This window comes from Acanthopagrus latus, chromosome 23 (assembly GCF_904848185.1).
Source record: "Acanthopagrus latus isolate v.2019 chromosome 23, fAcaLat1.1, whole genome shotgun sequence".
Lineage (NCBI taxonomy): Eukaryota > Metazoa > Chordata > Actinopteri > Spariformes > Sparidae > Acanthopagrus > Acanthopagrus latus.
Genome location: NC_051061.1, coordinates 6,543,435 through 6,564,118, shown reverse-complemented (window position 1 = coordinate 6,564,118; position 20,684 = coordinate 6,543,435). Strand labels below are relative to the sequence as shown.

Sequence of the window (20,684 nt, the reverse complement as noted above, 5' to 3'; positions counted from 1 at the left end):
ATTTGGAGCAAGAACACTGTTCGGGAAATGGGACTGTTCAGTGGAAGGGGGTTTGGGGTCCAGTGGTGTGATGAGGTTGATACGGGGAGGGTTAGGTGGAGGAATATATGAAAGAAGCGGACCCCTGTGTCTTTGTTTGGATTGCGCTCCTGTTTCCTTGGATTCTGACCCGCCAGGAAGCTGAGTGTTGGCCCACAGACAATACAGCATTGTGCTGTCGAGGCTACAATAAAAAGACACACATGAACACACAGACACATACTGAAACACTTAGTGCTGACAGTCACTGAGCAGCAACTGTTCACCTTTGTTTTTAGAAACATGGTCTAAATTTAGTCAGGTGTTTTTTTTAAAAAAGGTCCGGAAGAGACCGTTGGATCGCGACAGCCCTGCACAGTAGTTATTCATCCTTAAAGGAATATCCCACCACAGAAACATCTAAATACATTTATACACATGCGTGATAATGGGTATATTGGGTGGTTTCATATGTGGACAGGTTTAATATACTTGCAATAGAACATAAAGCTAAAATCGTGCCATGTTTACATAAACTTCTCTAAAAATGTGAAAAATCACCAGGAGTCTGAATATCTAGAATTAAACACATCTTCATACCCTAACGACTGAATATGGTGATTGCCACCAACTCCTAAAACAACATGACTGTCACACTTTACCACGACAGGTGTAGCAGACCTTCATTGTATGCTCACAGTTTGGTTTGGTTTAAGCAAGAAAACTACTCAGTTTGGTGTGGACACTGAGCCTGCTGGGAATAGGTGTTTTACATTAGTAAATGAAAATCACCCACTGTTGATTTTTGCATGCAGGACATGAACAGAACTCCCACTGGCAAAAGTCCTGCGTATGTTTTAACTGTCCATCCACCTCATCCTCCCTCCTATGTGGAGTGTTTCACTCTTGATACTACTTCTCCTGAATTCCTCTTCTAATGCGGTAATATATACTATGTTCAATACAGGTTGCCACCTAACAACAAACACAAACATTGGTTAACTTGCACAGTCGACCTATATGGACATTTTTCTGATGAGGACAGGCTACACCATTAAGTTAAAGGAAGCTACTTTTGACTTGTGGTTTTAAACAGAACACAAACCCGGGCCCTGGGTGAAAGTCCAGTGTTGATAACAATCCCACAAAAGAAGCAAAAGTCATAGTTAGTAGACATTATAATCTCCAGCAATTAAACTTGATGACAGTGATTATAATTCTTAAGTGTACAAAATGTAATTTAACCATTACTTTATAGTCAACTCCTGATTATCTGTTACACAGGTGATGATTTTAGATGCAGTACTAGAGTTATCCAGAAAGCTTAGATCACATGGGAGCTAACCTGCAAACATTTGAGTCCTCAGTCTCACTTTTGACCTTTTCTGCTGATGTATATCCAGCTTTTTTCATTTTTTATTGTGTACTCATCCTCGAGCAGAAACTCTACACCCAAGACTGCATGTCAGTGTTAAGGGGTCATAAGACGACTCACAAGAAAGGATTTCTGAATCTCCCAGTATTAGTGATAGCATCTGCCTTTAGAAATATAATAAATGATACATTTCACTCACAATCTGAAAAAGGAGATTTTACTTCCTCAGAAGCGGACCAGAGAGAACAGCTCGGACGATTCTGTAGTTTTGACTGAGTCACAGAGACTCAGCGGGCCCTTGTCCCTGTATGTCTGCCTGGTGGGGAGACAGATGATGATGTCTGGGAAAGCTTCTGAGCATTGAAACCAGCCATTGTATTTCCAGACATATTGCATTTAGGGGTTAGAGCGTACGCACATGTGCTGATAGGGCTGGGCATGGAAAAGACCAAATATTGTCGAGGGTTTATCGCACTTCCTGTAATCTTAATGAATAATAATCTCCAAATCCCTGCAACATGGCATGCTTTTGTTCTCATCTTTGTCTGTTGGATGATCCCGAAAATATTCTGTTTGTGAGATTACAGACGAACATTGTTGTGTGAAGCTTGAAATAGAGTTTAAGCGTCTCACCACACTGCCACCCTCTTACTATATCATTCCCAGGAGGAGTGTTTTGGGTTTTTTTTTCCCCCTGGTGTTTGTTTTGTTGGTGTCAGTTAAAAAGGGAATCCCTAAAGCCAGAGAAATGTGATTCAGCAGAAGGTGAAGCACGCAACAAATAGAAACAGATGTTTAGACCTCATAAGACAGGGCAAAAAAAAGAAAAAGAAAACAGGAACATCACATCCACTCCCAATACAGGCCGTGCACGCTTAAGTATACACACATAAATTCTCAGACAAACATGTGGACTGTTGATGCTAAAGTGTCGGGCCTATCGTGACTGCTCCATCACTATATGGTTCCTGTTCCGTGGCAGCTTTTAGCCTGCGGTGAGCGATGGTTGCATTTTTAAAACTGTTTGTGTATCTGTAAATTGATGTGCAGTGGTTGGTAAAGCTGTCCATGTCTGCAGTTCAAATGTGTGGTGCAGCTCGGATTTAGACAGCTATGTAACACCCTGTAATTCAAATGTCAGCCCAAACCTCACTCGCTCTGGAAGGAGAGTGACAGGAAGGGGAGCAGGCCAGGGCGTCAGTTTCAACTGGCACCAAGGAGTCGTGTGCGTGTGTGTGTGTGTGTGTGTGTGTGTGTGTGTGTGTGTGTGTGTGTGTGTGTGTGTGTGTGTACATTTGTCTGCAAGCAAAGATGCTCTAAACGGTGAAGTGGGTCAATGAACAGGCCATTTGTACGTCATCTGGTTGAAAGTGAAAAAATAAAAAGATGAATGTATCACTTTTGATTAAACGCCACTTCAAAAAGCTATAAGTAAAATGCAATCTGCCTATGGAAAAAGTGAAATAAGATGAGATATTTAGATAATAGAGATCTTGAACTGCTTCTCGAATTTGTGAATGTTGTGTTTTATTATAAGGAATGTGACCAACTGGCCCAAGAAATTTAAGAACTTAAACTCATGTTCAGTTGCTCCTTTATTGTGTCCTGCTTGAATGATGACTTCTTCCAGCCCTTCCAAGTTTTTCGAGATGAGGCTCTGTGATGTCTGATTTGTATCAAGAGGGATCAGCCATACTGTCTCCATATGAGCTTTCTTTGTCACCCCCCACCAAAAAAAGAACGTTTTCATTCGCACAGCAGGTCATGGAAATTAAATCAAGAAGTCGTTCAAGTTTATTCAGTGATAAACAAATACTCCCTAAAAGTGCCCTCTGATTTAAATGTTCTAATATTTTATGTCCCACTCATTGTTTGTCCAAGCTTTTTGTTTGCTTCAATAAGAATTCCTTCCTTCACTCCGACCCTCTGGTGTTATTGATGTTGATTCCATGTTAAACAGGAAATTGCATGGTATTACTCTGGGAGGTTTACACGATCTCATTAAGTCACACTGCTGCTGCTATATATTTGCAGAGCTGAGAATTAGAGGACATATCAACTGCGTATACCACAAATGGCTTTTCTCGGACAAGGTGAATTTATCTGCACGGCACCTTTAGATACATCTTTGCTTTTACAAATTCAGAGTGGAAACACATATGTTGTATCGCTAACTGATAATCTGGATTTTGTCACAAGACATCAAATAGGCTGATCAATAGTGAAAGCTACTGTCACAGTATCCTGCCTGCAAAGGAATCATAAATCACATGTCAAGATTTAAATCTGTCTCAATTACTCATGCCCCCATCCCTGTCCTGCCGCTGTTTTCAAAAAAAAAAAAAAAAAAAAAGTCAGAAAAGACACATTCTTCATGGACACAAAGGGGCGATTCTGTGCAGCCGCCAGCCTTGAGTCATAGATGGAGCCACGGGGGGTCAGCTGCTGGGTGAAGAGCTGGGCCTGTTGTGTGCCGGGCAGGATCAGAGTGGAACAAATATAGAAATGAAACCCACAGACGCTGGCACTGTTTAAGCATTGTTGATGGATAGTTATGAATTAAGAAGTGTTTAAATAAAACTGTCTGATTCGTGGGATGAGGCACTGAGAAGGAGAGTCCTCCCACAGATTAATAATTTCATGCATTTTGTTCATTTTTATGCACCAATTTCTGCCTTTTCTGCATAAGTGTATATTGAAAATGTCTTAATGTGTGCAAAGGAGTTACAATATTCAGGAGCCAGATGACAATGCAAAATAACTTTACAGCATATAAGGCATTAAGGCTCTCAGGCAATCAGCTCAATACACAAAAAGTGGTCTAAATATTGCGGGGGACCTTTTGCCTCCATCACTCCCAAAATCTAAGCCTTTTTAGTTCCTGTTGTCTTGAAGCTGTAGGCAGAACAACATAGAAAATGGTTTGGTAGTCTACTGGTTTGATTATGTGTCTTATACAACTTCCTTTTTCTTGTCTCTTCAAACAGAAAGCAACACTTGATCATCACTTGAGGTCGTTGGTAAAAGCTAATCATCCTAAGAGCTGAAAACCTGAAAGTGTACGGTGCACGAAAGGAATTCTGCACGGTCTATTTCTGTGTGACTGAACTGTCACAATATCACACATTCCAGCATGAGCAAACTGTGGGGTCCAGTGCTGCTGTCAATGGCGCCTCTGTCCCGCTGTCACCTCAGAGACAACAGGAATGCTCATCCACTGCAGCCCTCCCTCCCTCCCTCCCTGACCACAGCCTGGATGGACTTTTAGAGGATGGATTGGTCTGTTGGAGAAACAGCAAGGCTGGCAAAGAGGAATGGAAGATGAACCAAGAGAAGAAAACAGTGGGCAAGAGGGAGCAAAGACAGACAGACAGACAGAGGAGGTACAAGCATGAGTCATAACCAAAGATGGTGCCAAAAATATGTGACTTACTCTATTTCCTGTCTGTAAATTCTCACATTAACCTGAATAACCAGATAAACAGAGCTGTAATAGAAAAAAAATACAACAATCATCACAGCTCAATTAATTTTTTTAGGCCTCGTGATGTGTATAATTACAGATCTCCAAACCCCAAAATTATACTTTAGTGAGAACAAAGTGTAGCATATCCTGAGCTACCGCAAGTTACCTCGGTAATCAACACGCACACAGTTCTGGATTTAAGCCTCTTTTTATTAAGCTCAGACCAGTATGACCAATCACGGCTCATGCGTCTTGTCTGCAAATGTTACTTTGGTAAAAGTCACCCATACAGATAGTTCGATCAAAGTCTTAGAGAATCTGTTATTGAATGTACTTGAAAGTATCATGGGTGGCAATAAATGTGCTACTCTGGCTCTGATGCAATATGCAAATTACAAAGTAAAGGGTTAGAAACAAAGGTACAGTATTTGCCTCCCAAATGTAGTGGATGTAGTGCATAAGTACTTCAAATTTGCACTTAAGTACAGCACTTGAGTAGATAATTAAATACATTACATCACTGCCTAACCACACTTCCTCTATTGTATGGGTAAATATGAGTCCATTATATAATATCTCCTTTTCATCCTCTTGTCTACAATTACTGGCACTGTCTCCCAGCAACAGTACCGAGACCCCAAACAGGAGGCCTGTTTATTCAGGGGAGGCCCAGAGACTGAGGGCAGCCTGACATTTCCTGTCCACAAGCCAAGAAAAAGACACATTCCTCTGCCAGGAACCCCATGTATCCTTTCTGCCTTCATACTGTATCTGAGGGACACATTCGACCCAGTCGTGTCCCCCACACTCATGAGTTAGCCAGCTGCCTGCAAGTGGTATTCATGTATAAAGATATTTCTTTTAACCGACGACTTTGGTGACATTATATAGACCGCTACAGTGTTGTCTGAATGTAACAAACACAAAGTCACCTTTCCTGTCATTTAATGTAATAATTTAATTTCTTGTTAATTTAAACATTATGTTAAATGATTGTGACAGTGCCCTGTAGTCGTCTGACCGATTTTGCTTAGTTCTTTTAATGGAAAGATGCACTTGCCTGGACTTGCTGTGACCTTTACATCACTTCCTGGCTCTTTTTTGTTTTTTTGCAAGCCAAACCCATTGATAATACTGACAAGTTATCTGGTGGCACTCCTGATCAAACAATATGAGTCACCTGTCCCATTTATTCAGCAGACACTTCATTACAATCACTCTGTGGGTCAGTTCACCCATGTGGCTGTAAACATTAAAAAAACAAAGATTAAAAAAAGAAACAGAAGTAAGGGTGAAACTGTGTGGTGACTAACCTGCTCTCCTCCAGGGCACAAAGTCATACAGCATAGTAAAGGTTGTAAGCGAAGCGCTAGTTTACTAATTATTATAGCGAAGCGCCTGGAATGTGACTCACAGTATTGATGAGTCACTTTCGTCTTTGTCATGTATCTGTGACAAGCCCTCATGACAAAACACCCAATTAAAGAAAAACACAAAAAAAGTCCTGTGAGAGCTGAACGAGGATCATTTGTTTGTTCATTTGTTTTTACCTCTTTATTGTATTTATTTTCTATCAGTATTTTTGCCATAATGCTGTGCGTAAAGGCTTTAGACCCATGTGTGGACAATCATTGGTTTGAAGCGCCATCTAGTGCTCAAAATCTGAACCCTACAGATACCATCACTGGGTGCCTTTCTGTACAACAACAAAAAAACAAACAAACAAAACAACAACAAAAACAAAAAAACAGAAAACCTTTCTGTCCATCTGAAAGTGCTGTTGGAGGATATCCGCTGTGGTGTGGTCATAAGTGGGACTTTTTCTTTCCTCCCCGGGTCCCGATTGGCTGGTTGTGGTTGACCGAGGGTGGAGTGCGCCAGAGAGGACCCGTGCGCTCCGAGGCTCTCCAGTCAGGTGGCGCCCACACACCCACCGCTCACTCCAGTTTCACTCCAGACTGCGGAGCTCAATGGGATGTAGAGGACTTGGTTACCCTCCGCTCCACTTGGCCTCATCTTCACAACAGATTCAAGACATGAGCGGTAAGCCAGCGCTGAAGATCTCAACAGACTTTAAATGATTAACAGACGTATCGCGGTCAGTCAACATATCGGCTGGGCGCTTTTTTCTCCTTTTTTTTTTTTTATTTATTTATTTTTTTTAAATCAGTGATAAGGTCCTCAGGTCCGGTTTGTGTCCAATACATGAAATAGACTGTTTTGTCTGAGGAAAGGTGTAAAAGTTTTAATTAATTTAATTCAGTAATCTACCACATTATATTTCATTCTCAGACATGTGCATGTAGGTCTGTGATGCTATGTCCACTATGGACAAGTTTTTTTCACAAGAATCTGAAGTCCTGGCACTTTTACAGCAACTTACAGTATATTTTTAGTCAGGTCAAATACAAAATTTATCATAGCTTGACACAAACCTTTCAAACTTTCACACAAAGTGTAAACATTGCCTGTTTCCTTGTTCCTTGTTGGAATATATCACCTTATCAATAGATACCACATATAGTTTCTTTTCATTAGTGTTTGTTATTAATGGTTTTCCCTGAGTGGAAAGCAGATCTCTTTCTCACAGATTTCATCAAACCTAGGTTTTAACTGGATGCTATGGATCACTTTCTTAGAAAAGGTGACAGTAGATAGATACTGGGTAGTATTCCAATTTACGGTGAGTGTTTTCTACTACCTTGAGTGTAAGGAGGAGGAGTTAAGCAGTAATCACATGAGAACCGTGTCTCAATAGACTGTTTATGGGTAGTGACAGAGATTCCAGAGCTTGCAGACCTGCCCCAGCCTGCCCCTTATAGCTCAAATAGGTCAGATCAGCTGCACAGAGCAGCAGGCACCTCTCTCTCATTATGGGTAAATAACTTGGATGGGATGAGTGAGACAGCAAGGGTTTATGTTGATAACTTCATTTCTGTGATTTCTTGTTATATAGGTTGAGAAGTCTAGGCTAGAAGTTGATTTGAAGTGATTTGAAGTGCGTAAAGTTTAACACAAGTTAGCTTAGAATGAGGGTGTTTACATCTGTCCATTTGATCAGCAGCGCATTGTGCATTGTATTTCAGGGATGACAAAAGAGAGATGAGAGGGAAACTGGCCGTCTGGACATCTCTGTGATTCTTACGGACTCACTACACTGGTTGAACCAACAGAAATGAGACAAGGGGTTTTGCCTGTAGACCAACACAGCTTTAGGGGGCTCGTGTTGTCATAGTGCACTTGTTCAGCAGATTCTCACTGGATTTGGACCTCTATACAATCGTCCTTTTTGTCAGTTTTACAATCAAATGTCAAAAATGTAAATAAATTACAGTTAAATTATGTAAGTACTTAACAAATTCCTTCAGCTATACTCACTTTCTCTCATTGTCTCCTCCACAGTGTGAAGTGAATGGGGCTGAGAAAGCTTTTGTCTGCGGTCCCCTGGTGTGTTTTTAGGTGTGCAATATGAGTCACGCCAGTATTTTCATTCCTTCGCTCTGAGACACTGGCCCACAAAGTGTCCTCCCCACCATGGTTTACGACCCTCAGAACAGCAGACCCACAGCTCTAAAGGAATTAAACAGTGCACAGTACCACTGCTGCTTATATATTAACACACAGTGTATGGAATATAAGTTCTTGCTCATTGATGCAAACATTTGCTGGCTTTCACCTAATAAAGGTGTCCGCTTATGTGGGATTTAACACCATATCTGCTGTCTGTGAGGCAAATGACCTCAAGCTATATGTTCATTCATCAGACTTGCATTCATTGGATGATTTCCAGCCATCTGATCTCTCTTTCCTTATCTGAGCGGCAGATAATCCAACAATCCTTCTTTAAGAATGACTTCTATTATATAGCCATTCAGTGCTGGACAGAGTGGATTTTAACTGAAGGAGACCTAACCTTCATCTTCTCCTTATCAGACTGTTTGTTTAGAAACCATACTGGTGACATAATGCAATGACCCATTTTAGAGCCGTAAGAGTTGCAGAGACACAGATAAGCGTAGTCAGACAATAACAAACTCCAATGGAATTCTCCATGGGAAAGACTATTTTGTCTAGGAGTGGACATTAGGTGTGTCTGTAATCTGGCCTTCAGGGTTGACGTGTGATGCTGAACGAGAAACTAGCAAAATATCAAAACATTCATGGAATCAATATTGTTAGATTTAAAAAAAAAAACACGTCTGTCTTCCTGTCCAATGTCAATGCATGATTCTTTTACTCCACGCTCAAACTTGAGTTTGCATGTGCATTCTTGGCCTCTTGCAGGTGTCACAGATTGGGCAGAGGAGGAGGAGGACCAAGCTCAGGAGGAGGAGGTGCGATCTCCTCCCCCGTGGTCAGAGGAGCACTATGAGGAGCTCTGGGATCGCGTGGAGGGGGTGCGGCACAAGCTCACGCGCATCCTCAACCCGGCCAAACTCACCCCGTATCTGCGCCAGTGCAAGGTCATCGATGAACAGGATGAAGACGAGGTGCTCAACTCCACACAGTACCCACTGCGCATCAGCAAGGCCGGTGAGAGGCGGAATGTGTTGTTTGCAAACTTCAGTTAAATAAATAGGCTAGCACCAGCCATCAAACTGCATTCCATCACAGTTTAGGATCGCATTATCTCCAAGAACTTGACTGAGGATTATCATGTCATCAACTGTCCTAAATTTCAATGTAATCCAGTGACAGCAGTCGTTATCCATCACTATGTTGCAATAATGAACTGCTAATAGTAAATTCTGCATACTTTTATTGGTGCCAAATGTGGAAAAGAATAGGGCAACGAGATGCAATATTGTCTTTAATCTTTACTAAGGTAAACTGATACAAATGGCTGATGGGAATATAAGAAACCAATCTACAATTGAACAATTCTCCAAGTTGTTTTAGATTAGGCTGCAGTACTGTACGGATGACCTGGATGACACATGGAAAGTACAGTGCATGCTGTGCATTCTTTTATAAAATCCTCCCGAAAGGAAACATCATGTTTGAATGATGGTGCAGCGGGTTGTCAGAGAGGAACAGGTGGGAGAAGATAAATGTTGCAGTGTGAAAAACAGGCAGGAGCTTAGGAGAGAGTGAGATGAAAGACAGCGCCAAGTAAAGGGGAGCGTTGGGCAGACGGACAGGAACGAGGAGTGAAAGAAGATAAAGATGAAGGGGAGACGGGATGAAGACAGGCACCTGATATCACTGTTGTTTCTTTGCCAGTGAGTAAGCTCATCCTCGAGCCAGCCATTCATCATAGTCGTGTTCGAAATAGCTGTGTAACTACAGGGGTAAATGACACTGACATCAAAGAGGTAGCACTTTTATGGTTCGCTGTACCAAAATGCTGACGGGAGCTTGCCTCAGTTTATTGCTTTATTTCTAACACTAGCTGCATTTCTAGCATGGCTACGGCTACTGCCGCTGTTAAAGACAAGTGTTCCTGCGATTCATTTGGCATTGTTACAGTTTTACAGATTTTTTATTTTTTTTCCCCATTTTTGTTGACCAGGACGTTTGCTGGACATTCTGCGTGGTCAGGGCCAGCGAGGTCTGCAGGCCTTCATGGAATCACTGGAGTTTTACCACCCAGAGCAGTACACACAGCTGACTGGAAAACAGCCCACACAGCGATGCTCCCTCATACTGGGTAAGAAAGGATTTCTCCGCATGCCTGAGGATGGCAGAGTTGTGGACTCACCACTTGTCACAGAGCTGAGTTAGACCTTTCAGATCCTAAGACTGACTTCAGGCTCGAAAAAAAAAAGATCAGAGTACTTATATATTACGTTTACATGTGTTGTGAATAAGGCCCGCTGGTAGCCCTCGTTCAAACTGTTAGCCCACTTTAAGGAAATCCTTCCTTCTGTAATCAAATAAGTAAGTAAAGAGAGGCGGACTGAGAGAAAAGAGAAACATCTGTCTTTGGTATGAACATTTTCATTAATGCCTCTTAAATGGAAAGACATCTGTATCTGGCATGTTTGCAGAAGGCCTCTGTCAAGACTGTTGCGTGTGTCTTACTGTGCAAGTGGTTTCATTTTTTTGACACTACATTGAAGTGGATCACTAAGATGCAAAGTTTAGTACTGCAGATTGCAATCTTAAGATATAAATCTGACTCTTTTTTTGAAAATGCTTTCACTGGATATCTACGTGGGAGGCTGTGTAAAGGGTTCTTTTTCTGACACAGTGAAACACACTAAGAGCTAAGACATTCAGTCTTTGTATTTGAATGTTACATGGCAGCCAAGCAGACCTAAGATAAAAGCACTTAAAAAGCTGTTAACAGCTGACCTTTTAGAGCCAGAACGCCAAGTGTGCAATGTTATCTAGTAGGTAAGTAGTATCTGCAGAGCTGAGCACACAATTATTTGTTATCATGTCGCTAAAGAGTATCCATTGCCTTTTACTATATTAACATGGAAGGCTTTTCAACATTTGGCCCTAATGGTCTCTAAAAAGAAGATCAAAAGATGTGGAGTCAGTGTTCAAACTTGAGAAAAAATGAGTAGTTTTTACCTTTTATAGCACCTCTGCTTTGACAAAATATACACACAATGTTTCAAGGTACACAGATATTTAATTGTGTGATTGCCACTTGTACAAATTTGCAATTTTTAAAGACAAATAACGGAAACTTGAAACTCGAAACATTAAATCTCTAAATCTTTCTCTCTAAATCTTTGCGCGTGAATTTACCCCCTCCTTACATTAAACACTAGTCGCCATGACCTGTCTTTACTCCCCAGATGAAGAGGGTCCAGAGGGTTTGACCCAGTTTCTGCTTCTGGAGGTGCGTAAACTGAGGGAGCAGCTTCGAAACAGCCGTATGTGTGAGCGACGCCTGTCTCAGCGCTGCCGGATGGCGGAGGAGGAACGCAGCCGCGCTGAGCGTAAAGCTCAGGAGTTGCGTCACGACAGGCTGCAGCTGGAGAGGTTGGTCTACCTATTGCTGTGAGCTTGGATTGAAGTTTTGTATTCTGTTATTGAGCTGTGAAAAGAAAGAGTGTCTCAAAGAATGATATTCACTCTACTCATGGGTAAGCAATGGAGTTATGGAAGAAACTTTTTTTCCCCTTTGTTATCAGCTTCATTAGGGAGTAAATTTACCTTCAACATCCAGTTGTGAAATAGTCTGTTTTACAATCTCATGTTAAGGGGTAGGATTGTCAGAAGTATTTATACTATGATTTTTCAATATCTCACTGACACTTTGTTTTACAAAGATTTTTAATTGAGAACATTTATGATTTTGATGTTAAGGCTGCGTCAGGACTGGGAGTCGGCCAGTCGGGAGCTGGGCAAGCTAAAGGACCGGCACCTGGAGCAGGCTGTGAAGTACTCCAGGGCCCTGGAGGAACAAGGCAAGGCCTCCAACCGTGAGAGAGAACTACTGACGCAGGTAGGTCGGCCGGTGACATAAGTAGAATCAGAAATTGTTCACTGAAAATTCCTAGTGTTTTTATATGAACTTGTAAACATGATTAATCTTGAAAGTGTAAGGGGAATATTTTATACCACAACCAGCATTGTAAACTCATTCAACTTACAGATACTGATGTGTAACACAACACCAGTCTTTACTGAGGAACTGAAGCAATCGGGAACCCTTCAATTAAAAAAATTAAGTGAGAGGATGAGTCATGTATCTTCAGCCACCACATTCCTCAGCTAATCTCAACTCTCAAAGCAGCTGTGTACTCGCTGTGGAAACAGTGGGTTTCCCCCCAGCTTTTTCTTCATGTCGGCCCGAAATTTCTATCCAACAGAGGAAGGGTTTGTTTGTCATGTCATATGTAGAGATAAGGAACACTATCTTCATGAATTTAGTTTGACAGAATGATAAGAACGTAAAACTCACTGCCCATGGCAGGTGAGGCAGCTTCAGCCGGCACGCAGCTGCAACCTAAGAGCTAAAGTGAGCTGCTCTTCATGCTGTGTGGATGTTATCAGCACACTTGTATTTAGTTTGTGAGCTGTCACAACATGTCGACCATACTGCTGAGGTGCAAACAACTAGGCTGCAGATACCTTGAGGTATTTGTGGTGATTTTTTTCCTTAAAGATGGTAATGTTAATAACAAGATGCGTTATTTTAACTATGGTCATGTAACCTTACGTGCAATGTGGCTGCTAATCGAGGTATGTAGTAGGTCTTGTAATTGTTTATAATTAACGCTTATTTCCTGGAACACAAGTTTGGAAAGAAGGTATGTGTTACCTCATGTTTAACATTATAGTCCTGCACAAAATGCTTTTAAGTCTTTTATTCTACATTTTTTTAAATTTCTATCATTAATGAGTAGATGAACAACCCATTAGCCATTTCATTGCATTTTAAACATGTTTTCAGCAGCATAAGCGATGCCTGGTGTAAAATCCCAGCTTCCACGTCTTTATAGCTGCTTTGTTTGTTCTCCGTGCAGGTAGAGGAGCTAAGGTCCAGGCTGACGGAGGCAGAGAAACTCAATACTCCAGGGAATATTACGCCGGTGAAAAGAAACAGTTTGCTCTCCAATGGAGTGAATGGTTCTCCACCTGCTTTACCAGAAAAGCCGCTGCACCGTACTGATGTTGAGAAAGCTGAGAAGAAAGCGACTCAAAAGAGGGACTCAGTTCCTGCCACTGGAGTCATAGTATGTGTTTAAATCTACCATGTTTATCCTCTAAACGCATGTTTATGACTTGCCCTTTTTCATCATAGTTTGACCCTCAAACCAAAGATTTGTTGGCCTTTTTCTAGTTGTGTCCTACTAAAGATGCACTCTTTTATGTCCTCAATATGTTCTCTCTGTTGTTTACTCCAGGCTCTGATGGACATCCTGCAGCAGGACCGCAGGGAGTCTGCAGAGCAGAGGCAGGAGCTCTGTGACATCATTACTAGGCTACAGGGGGAGCTGCAGAGCACTGAGGAGCACAGGGACAAGGTGAACAGTTATCAAAAAATGTTTAAGATTTGATATCATATACAGTGTTGAATGGTTGTAATGGTAAACTATGTTTGTAGTTGGAGTCGCAGGGTGAGCAGCTACAGCTGAAGGTGAGAACTCTCCAGCTAGACTGGGAGACTGAGCAGAAGAGGTGTGTGTCCTATTTCAACCAGATCATGGAACTGGAAAAGGAGAGAGACCAGGTCAGTGTGAGGGGAGAGGGTCTGGCTCGAGCCTGGAATTATGGCTCACATTCATTACCGTGCCCAACACAATCTGTAGCCATCCCAAAGCATGAATCAAGGTACACTGACAGTTGTGCTGCACTTGAGTCTGCCACTGTGTATCCTGATGCAGATGTACGCTCTGCAGGCGTTTTGCAACCAGCTATGGTTGCAAAAACCACATGCAGAGCAGACTGGGCCTTTCGGTAGGAGGACCTTAAAGACAGAGGAGTTTATACGTTCGCACAGAGGACGAATAGAGGTGCTGCAGCAAAGTACAATATGTGTCAAATAAGTTTTCTGGGAACATTGCAGCCTGCAAACATTTCATAATAGAGACCCAAACATTAACACCCAATACCTTAAAATGAGCATTATATGGGACCTGATACTTTCTACATCATGCAAACTTCTTTTCCCTTACTTTTTTCTTCTTTTTACCAGGCTCTGCATAGTCGAGACAGCCTGCAGTTGGAGTACACCGACTGTCTGCTAGATAAGAACCGTCTGCGTAAACGCATTGCGGAGCTGCAGGCCAACCTGGAGCAGCAGCAGAGGGAGCTGGAGAGAGAGAGGGAGAGGAACCGAGAGCAGAGGGAGCAGAGCAGCCCCTGTCTGCACTGTGTGAGTTAACACAGACAGTATAGTGAGTTAGGAGTGCACGACTGTCTTTTCAATGCGACCACAGAACGTTTTTATACACGTATTATTCGCTGTGTCTGCACAGTCCCACCTGTCCCTGTGCAGCGAGGACCAGTGCTACGGACCCTGCTGTTCCCTCGGGCTGGACCTGAGACCCCAGGCCAGTAACCCTCATCTGCTGCTTCGAAAGGTCAAGGCTGGAATTTAGAGTTCACAGTAACAATGGAATCACCATAGCCATATCGATGATTTGATTTGGTCCTCATTTGTAGGAATGCGGTGCTGCAGTCAATCATAGGGTTTGTAGCTGCTGTTAATGTAGCGTAACCTCTTCTTTATGTACTGTAAGGGATCATTTCCACGAGACACAACTGTTCTGGAGGCTGCAACAACACGTTTACTCCCATTGTTTTTATAACACAATGCGAAGAATGCAGCTTTGGAACTGCAGTCTGTCTTTAGTCATAAGATTAGATCTGATCCAATTATCGTCTAGAGAATGAGACATTATATTAGATTCTTATGCAACTCTAAGCGTGTTTGCACCTGCACAATACCTCACACTAACTGTGAGGTCATACTAATGATTTCCCGTCTTATCTGTGCCATAGGCGTCCTCTAGAGGCCAAGCCAATGAAAACTCTGAGGGTAAGTGACACATGGAAGATGATTCTCAATTTTTATACAAGAAAACACTTGCCTGTAAATACTTTATTTATTTAATATAGATGTACTATTTTTATTTAAATAGTATTTCTGCTCCTTCACAGATTTGTATTGTAACTCAGAGGAGAATCTCCTTTCATCAGTGAGTATCACGGTTCTGCTCATTAACAAGCACAGGAAGAGAAGGAAACATAGAGAGAATGTGTGAAAGAATGAGTGTGTTTTTCTGTTCTAGGACAACGAGAAGGAAATAAACCGGCTCTCCACATTCCCCTTTCCTCCGTGCATGAACTCCATCAACCGAAGATTCAACACAGAGTGAGTTTACCAGCCCCACATATCTAATTTCCTCACCTTCATTTAATTTGATTAACATCCCTTTTTTCTGCTCTGAAAAGGTTTGATTTGGAGTCCTGGGGCAGCGATGAGAATGATAACATTACAGGTATATTTGATTTTGTCGTATTTCTCGTGAACAGCTGTCTTTCTAGACAGAGTACAGCATTTAAGTCCTCATCGACTAAATGATTACCTGTGATTCTCTAATTATTTCACGTGGCATCAAAGAACAATAAAACGAACTACAAAGGGCATTGAGTCCCGTCCAGATTTTGCTTTCTTTCTGAGGCTCTCTGGTGTTTTTAGGTGAGCAGAGTGAACAGTCTCTGTGGGATTCCTGTAACTCCCTACACTCTCATCTCTTCCCCCCTGACCTGGTCAACCTTCCTGCAGTCTCTTCAAATCAACCCAACGCCGATGTTCCCAGGTACAAACTCGCAGTTTTGAGGCCTATCACTGAAAGCCACTACACATATTGTAAGCATTCACTTATGTGACATTTTTTGTTTAAAGGAGAATTAAAATTCTGAACCTGAAAGTGAGCATAATACATCCCCTTTGATAACCAAGAAAGCCACTCACACACTTCACTCAGCAACATCTAACCCCCTTCTTGTATGATGATGATGATGATGGTGATGCAAATTTTACAAGGCTGTGTTGTAAACCTGGATCATGGACCTTATATGACAAAAATGCATGATCTTAAGATGTTGTGGAAGCCTTAATACACAGCCAAAGATTCATATCTTGCTGCCGATTCTTGCCATCTCTTAGGATACCCCCCCGCTCCCCTTCTTCAAGCCCCCCCACCTCACCAAAGCACCGAAAAGCAAGTCTCGCTGACGATATCACGATAGTCGGAGGAAATGCAACAGGGATCTTCATCAGCCACGTGAGAGCTGATTCCCCAGCTGAACAATGCGGACTGAAGGAGGGCAGTGAGCTGCTCGAGGTGTGTGTCTGTGCGGTGAAAAGATCATGTGTGAGGGTTGCATGTGTGAAAACATGCTTCATTAAGAGGATGTGTGCTTCAGATAGTGCTTCTATATGGACTTTTGGACAAATGCACATTGCAGTTCTGCCTGCAAATGTGTGAATTTTCTAACTTGAAATTTTGCAAGATCATTGTTTGCAAAAAGCATGAAGTGAATTAAATTTAAGAAAGGGAAACAAAGATGAACATGAGACCATAAGGTTGGAACATAACATGTTGTTTTTTTTCCTTCATGTGGTCCAGCTGGAACGAGTCCTGTTTGGTGGGGGCAGTGTGCTGCTGAGCCAGTGCACCGCGGAGGTAGCCCACTTTTCTCTGCAGTGGTGGACTGAGCTGTCAACACTCAAACACCGGAGCAACCCAGAGGGTGAGGAAACTAAATAAGATATAAAATATGCAGAAAACAGAAATACTGTGTTATTGAAACCGCTTCCCTTGACGCACATAAAGATATGTCCATTTATGCCTCAGAAGGACTGAGAGACTAAGCTGTCCCCTCTTCTGTTTCCTAGCATACTCCAAGCTGTGCTCCCAGCTCTCAGCACCTACATTTATGGGTGCTGACTCCTTCTATGTTCGTGTCAATCTCAACATGGAGCCTCATGGTGACCCTCCGTCTCTGGGTGTGTCCTGTGACGACATTGTTCATGTCACTGACACAAGGTACAATGGAAAATACCACTGGCACTGTTCTCTGGTGGACCCACACACAGCCAAGTCCCTGCAGGCAGGGACCATGCCCAACTACAACAGGTAAGACAATTAGAACATTTTACTGCCGTATTATTTTGGACCATTTTCTAATTCAGGTCAATGAGGATTTTCTTACAATACCTCTGAAAGACCAGTGCAGCCTGGTTTGAATCAAAGCATGTAGTATGTTAAATACAAGCCCTTAGCATTGAATTTTTCACTGTGAGGCGTGCATGTAAACTGAATTGTACTGTTTTCTATCTCAGGGCACAACAGTTGTTACTTATAAGGTTACGGAAAATGGCGCTGGAGCAAAAAGACTTCAAGAAGAAGGTGATGAGACTGCATCATGTTATGATATCATGTTTGAAATGGCATTAACAGCAGGCTCAATTTCAGTCACTGTGCAAGACCAAACTACTCAACAACTGATAACCTAGATTAACATGACCTGTTTTTTGTGCCATCTTCCTGAAGTTCTTGAAGAAACCATCCGGACGTGTACGACTGGTCAAGGCAGTCGACCCCGGTTGCCGTGGCATTGGTTCCACACAGCACGTCCTTTACACACTCAGCAAACGTAAGATCCGGGAAAAGTGTTCCGGGAACGCAACATCAACCCTGAGTGATAAATCTTTTTAAGTGTATGTGGCACATTTATGCAAAGACTGTATACCTTCATGTGTGCCTGTCCCCTTAGGTCATGAGGAGCATTTGATCCCATACAGCGTGGTGCAGCCAGTGCAGGTTCCGACTAAGCGTCCGGTCATTTTCTCTCCCTCTCTTCTCTCCCGTGGACTCATAGAAAGGCTGCTGCAACCTGCAGAGTCTGGTCTGAAGTTCAACACCTGCCCACCAGGTATTTGCACAACAAACCTACTAAATTACACACACAATGCCCCAAAACACCAGTAAATAAACCTGATTATTCATTCAGTCTCATATGATACACTACAGTCTCTTTCTTCTTATACATTATATCCTGTGGTTTGTAGAGCCTATCCAGCCATCAGAGAGACGTGACAAGAGAGTGTTCCTGATGGATTCCTGCAGTCAAGACCAGGCTCTGGGCATACGGCTACAATCAATACAGGATATCATTAGCCAGGTAGTGAAAAAAGATAATCTTATTGTTTGTCCAACTGCAAGGAATTTCTGCTCAGTGATTGTAATTATCTCAGTCTAGGGCTTGAAATCAGTAACCATCCACAGCTATTACCTTTTTTTTTGTTTGTTTTTTTTTGGAAAAAAAGCACACTGCTGGTAATAATGATGAATGTACATTCGCACAAATAACATAAATCTCCCTTTGTCTCTGTCTCAGGACAAGCACTGTCTGCTGGAGCTTGGCCTGCCCAGTGTTGAGGGCTTATTAAGACAGGGGATTTACCCTATCGTCATCTACATCCGTCCTAAGAACAAAAAGCACAAGACGCTCAGGTATGTGCACACTCATTTTCCAAAATAAGCATTTTACTTAATGTGTAGAAAATGTCATATTACATATATGCAAGAAGTCAAACCTAGATATTCGTCCTCTAATTTGTCTATATGAACTTCGAACACTTACAATAGGAAGTTTTTTCCGCGGTGTGGAGAAGACAGCATAATGGAGGAGGTGTGCCAGGCCGAGGAGCTACAGCTGGAGACACTTCCCCTCCTCTACTACACCCTGGAGCCCAGCGCCTGGAGCTGCACTGAAGAGCTGCTGGCAGGCATACGCAATGCCATCCACAGCCAGCAGAGGGCTGTTGCATGGGTTGAACTGGACAGGCTTCAGTAGAGGAGAGAGATACAGCAGAATGTGGATATTCTCTGTGGATAAAGAAACTGTGCACAGGCACCACATAAAGTCACATTTGATCTTGCTTTTATTTTAACAGAGTGGACCAAGATCAACATTGGACCTACTTGGATTTTCAAGGCCAGATTTGGCCTATTGTACAAGCATACAAACGGGTACTTTATAATTAAAATCTATAAAGCCAAGCTGGACTAGCAGAAAAAATAACCACATAAGGAAGGTATTTATACCTACCAATATTTAGCTGTTTTTTCTCAACAGGAAATGTGTCATTTATTGTTACTTTTTACCATTCAGACACCTCAATGCACTCAGTTTTATTATATAACACTACTTTAAAACTTATTGTCAAGGGAGAATGTAAGGAGGTAGATTTTTAAAGACTTTGGTTCATTTGTTATTAACCCATGTTGTAAGTGGAAGATTAAGATGTGAGGACACAAGGAGGCGTAGATGGTTGTTGTATGTTGTAAGCAGGGATGTAATGGAGGGCACAAATCTGCTTATCCACATATTGTGTTTGCGATGAAGACTGTCTTTGTTTTTGGGCTGAAATTATGAGTACGGTATTTTAAAGAGGAAAACTGAGGATATTTTTAGGTGGGCTATACATGACTGAAAGTTGTCATGTGCTGCATTTTTATTGACATTACATTGTACACCAGAAGCTCTAGTAAATCATGATATTTTTCTGCTGTCAAATTTTTATTTTATTTTGTAACTGGTTTATAAAAATAAATGAATGCAAAATAATTGTTTTTACTTCACTTGTGTGGTCAAAGACACAACAGACCTGTTCTATATTTATTCATTTATTTTTTTTACTGAAAAGTAACAACAATGTATATCCAGACATCAGTGCAGTAGCTACATTAAATGGGGAAACTACACTAATTACCTGAAACACAAATATAATATTGACATGGTAATGGAAAACCAAACTGTGGAGACAACATTCTTATCAATTCCAACTATAATACATACCACATATTTCATTAAAACAAAACAAAACAAAAAGGCTTACTCAAGGGCAAATTTTAAGAACTACCTGGAACAACCACAGGAAGAAGAAAAGGATATGCCATCCCAATATATCAAATGGTGTGTAAACTGACAATAAAACAAACTTTTTAGAAGCTCGTCTGAACAAATGGGAAACTTTTAACTGTAACTAAAGTTACAAAAAAATCACAGTATACCTGACAGACCAAAATAACTAACAGTTGACACACTTATTCAGCAAAGTATTTCTTTCATTCATGGAATAAAAAGCCAAAATTAAAAAATTGAAAAAGGCGCCGTGTGTTGCTCAGGAAGGCAACCAGTTTACCATAAGGTCATTCACAGTCTCGCACAGTAAATGTATTCATAGACTTTGCATTCAAACAATTTGTTTACTTATTTATACCTCCGCGTGCATGACGTCATGTTTCTAGTGATAGGCCGCCCCCTGGTGGACAGTGTCGGTAGGTGCCCCGCTCTTCCTCCCCTCTCTGATCAACAACCAGCTTGGTGATATCATATGCT

At 41.8% G+C, this 20,684-nt stretch overlaps 1 protein-coding gene and 1 long non-coding RNA gene across 4 annotated transcripts; one reads left to right on the top strand and one right to left on the bottom strand.

Annotated features, from left to right (window-relative positions):
• The first annotated feature begins 6,573 nt into the window (after window positions 1-6,573).
• zmp:0000000896 (caspase recruitment domain-containing protein 10) lies at window positions 6,574-19,876 on the top strand. 3 transcript variants are annotated; one of them, XM_037087946.1, is made up of 24 exons: window positions 6,574-6,902; window positions 9,144-9,392; window positions 10,372-10,509; window positions 11,612-11,798; window positions 12,126-12,264; window positions 13,289-13,498; window positions 13,670-13,789; window positions 13,870-13,995; window positions 14,461-14,640; window positions 14,744-14,818; window positions 15,270-15,306; window positions 15,429-15,466; window positions 15,560-15,642; window positions 15,723-15,769; window positions 15,970-16,090; window positions 16,441-16,618; window positions 16,904-17,027; window positions 17,173-17,413; window positions 17,620-17,686; window positions 17,831-17,933; window positions 18,054-18,212; window positions 18,349-18,461; window positions 18,678-18,793; window positions 18,929-19,876. In XM_037087946.1, exons 1-24 carry the CDS (start codon window positions 6,830-6,832, stop codon window positions 19,134-19,136), a joined length of 3,132 nt encoding a protein of 1,043 aa, XP_036943841.1. In that variant the 5' UTR covers window positions 6,574-6,829; the 3' UTR covers window positions 19,137-19,876. The 3 variants fall into 3 exon arrangements, with proteins under 3 accessions (XP_036943841.1, XP_036943840.1, XP_036943842.1); XM_037087945.1 differs by having other exon boundaries at window positions 14,744-14,848; XM_037087947.1 differs by lacking the exons at window positions 6,574-6,902; window positions 9,144-9,392 and adding an exon at window positions 9,983-10,081 and having other exon boundaries at window positions 14,744-14,848.
• On the bottom strand, window positions 17,836-18,416 carry LOC119013429. The gene is made up of 3 exons (XR_005072745.1): window positions 18,328-18,416; window positions 18,080-18,232; window positions 17,836-17,974 (listed from the first exon to the last, which is right to left on the bottom strand). It is a non-coding gene; the product is annotated as an uncharacterized LOC119013429 (long non-coding RNA).
• Window positions 19,877-20,684: the final 808 nt, after the last annotated feature.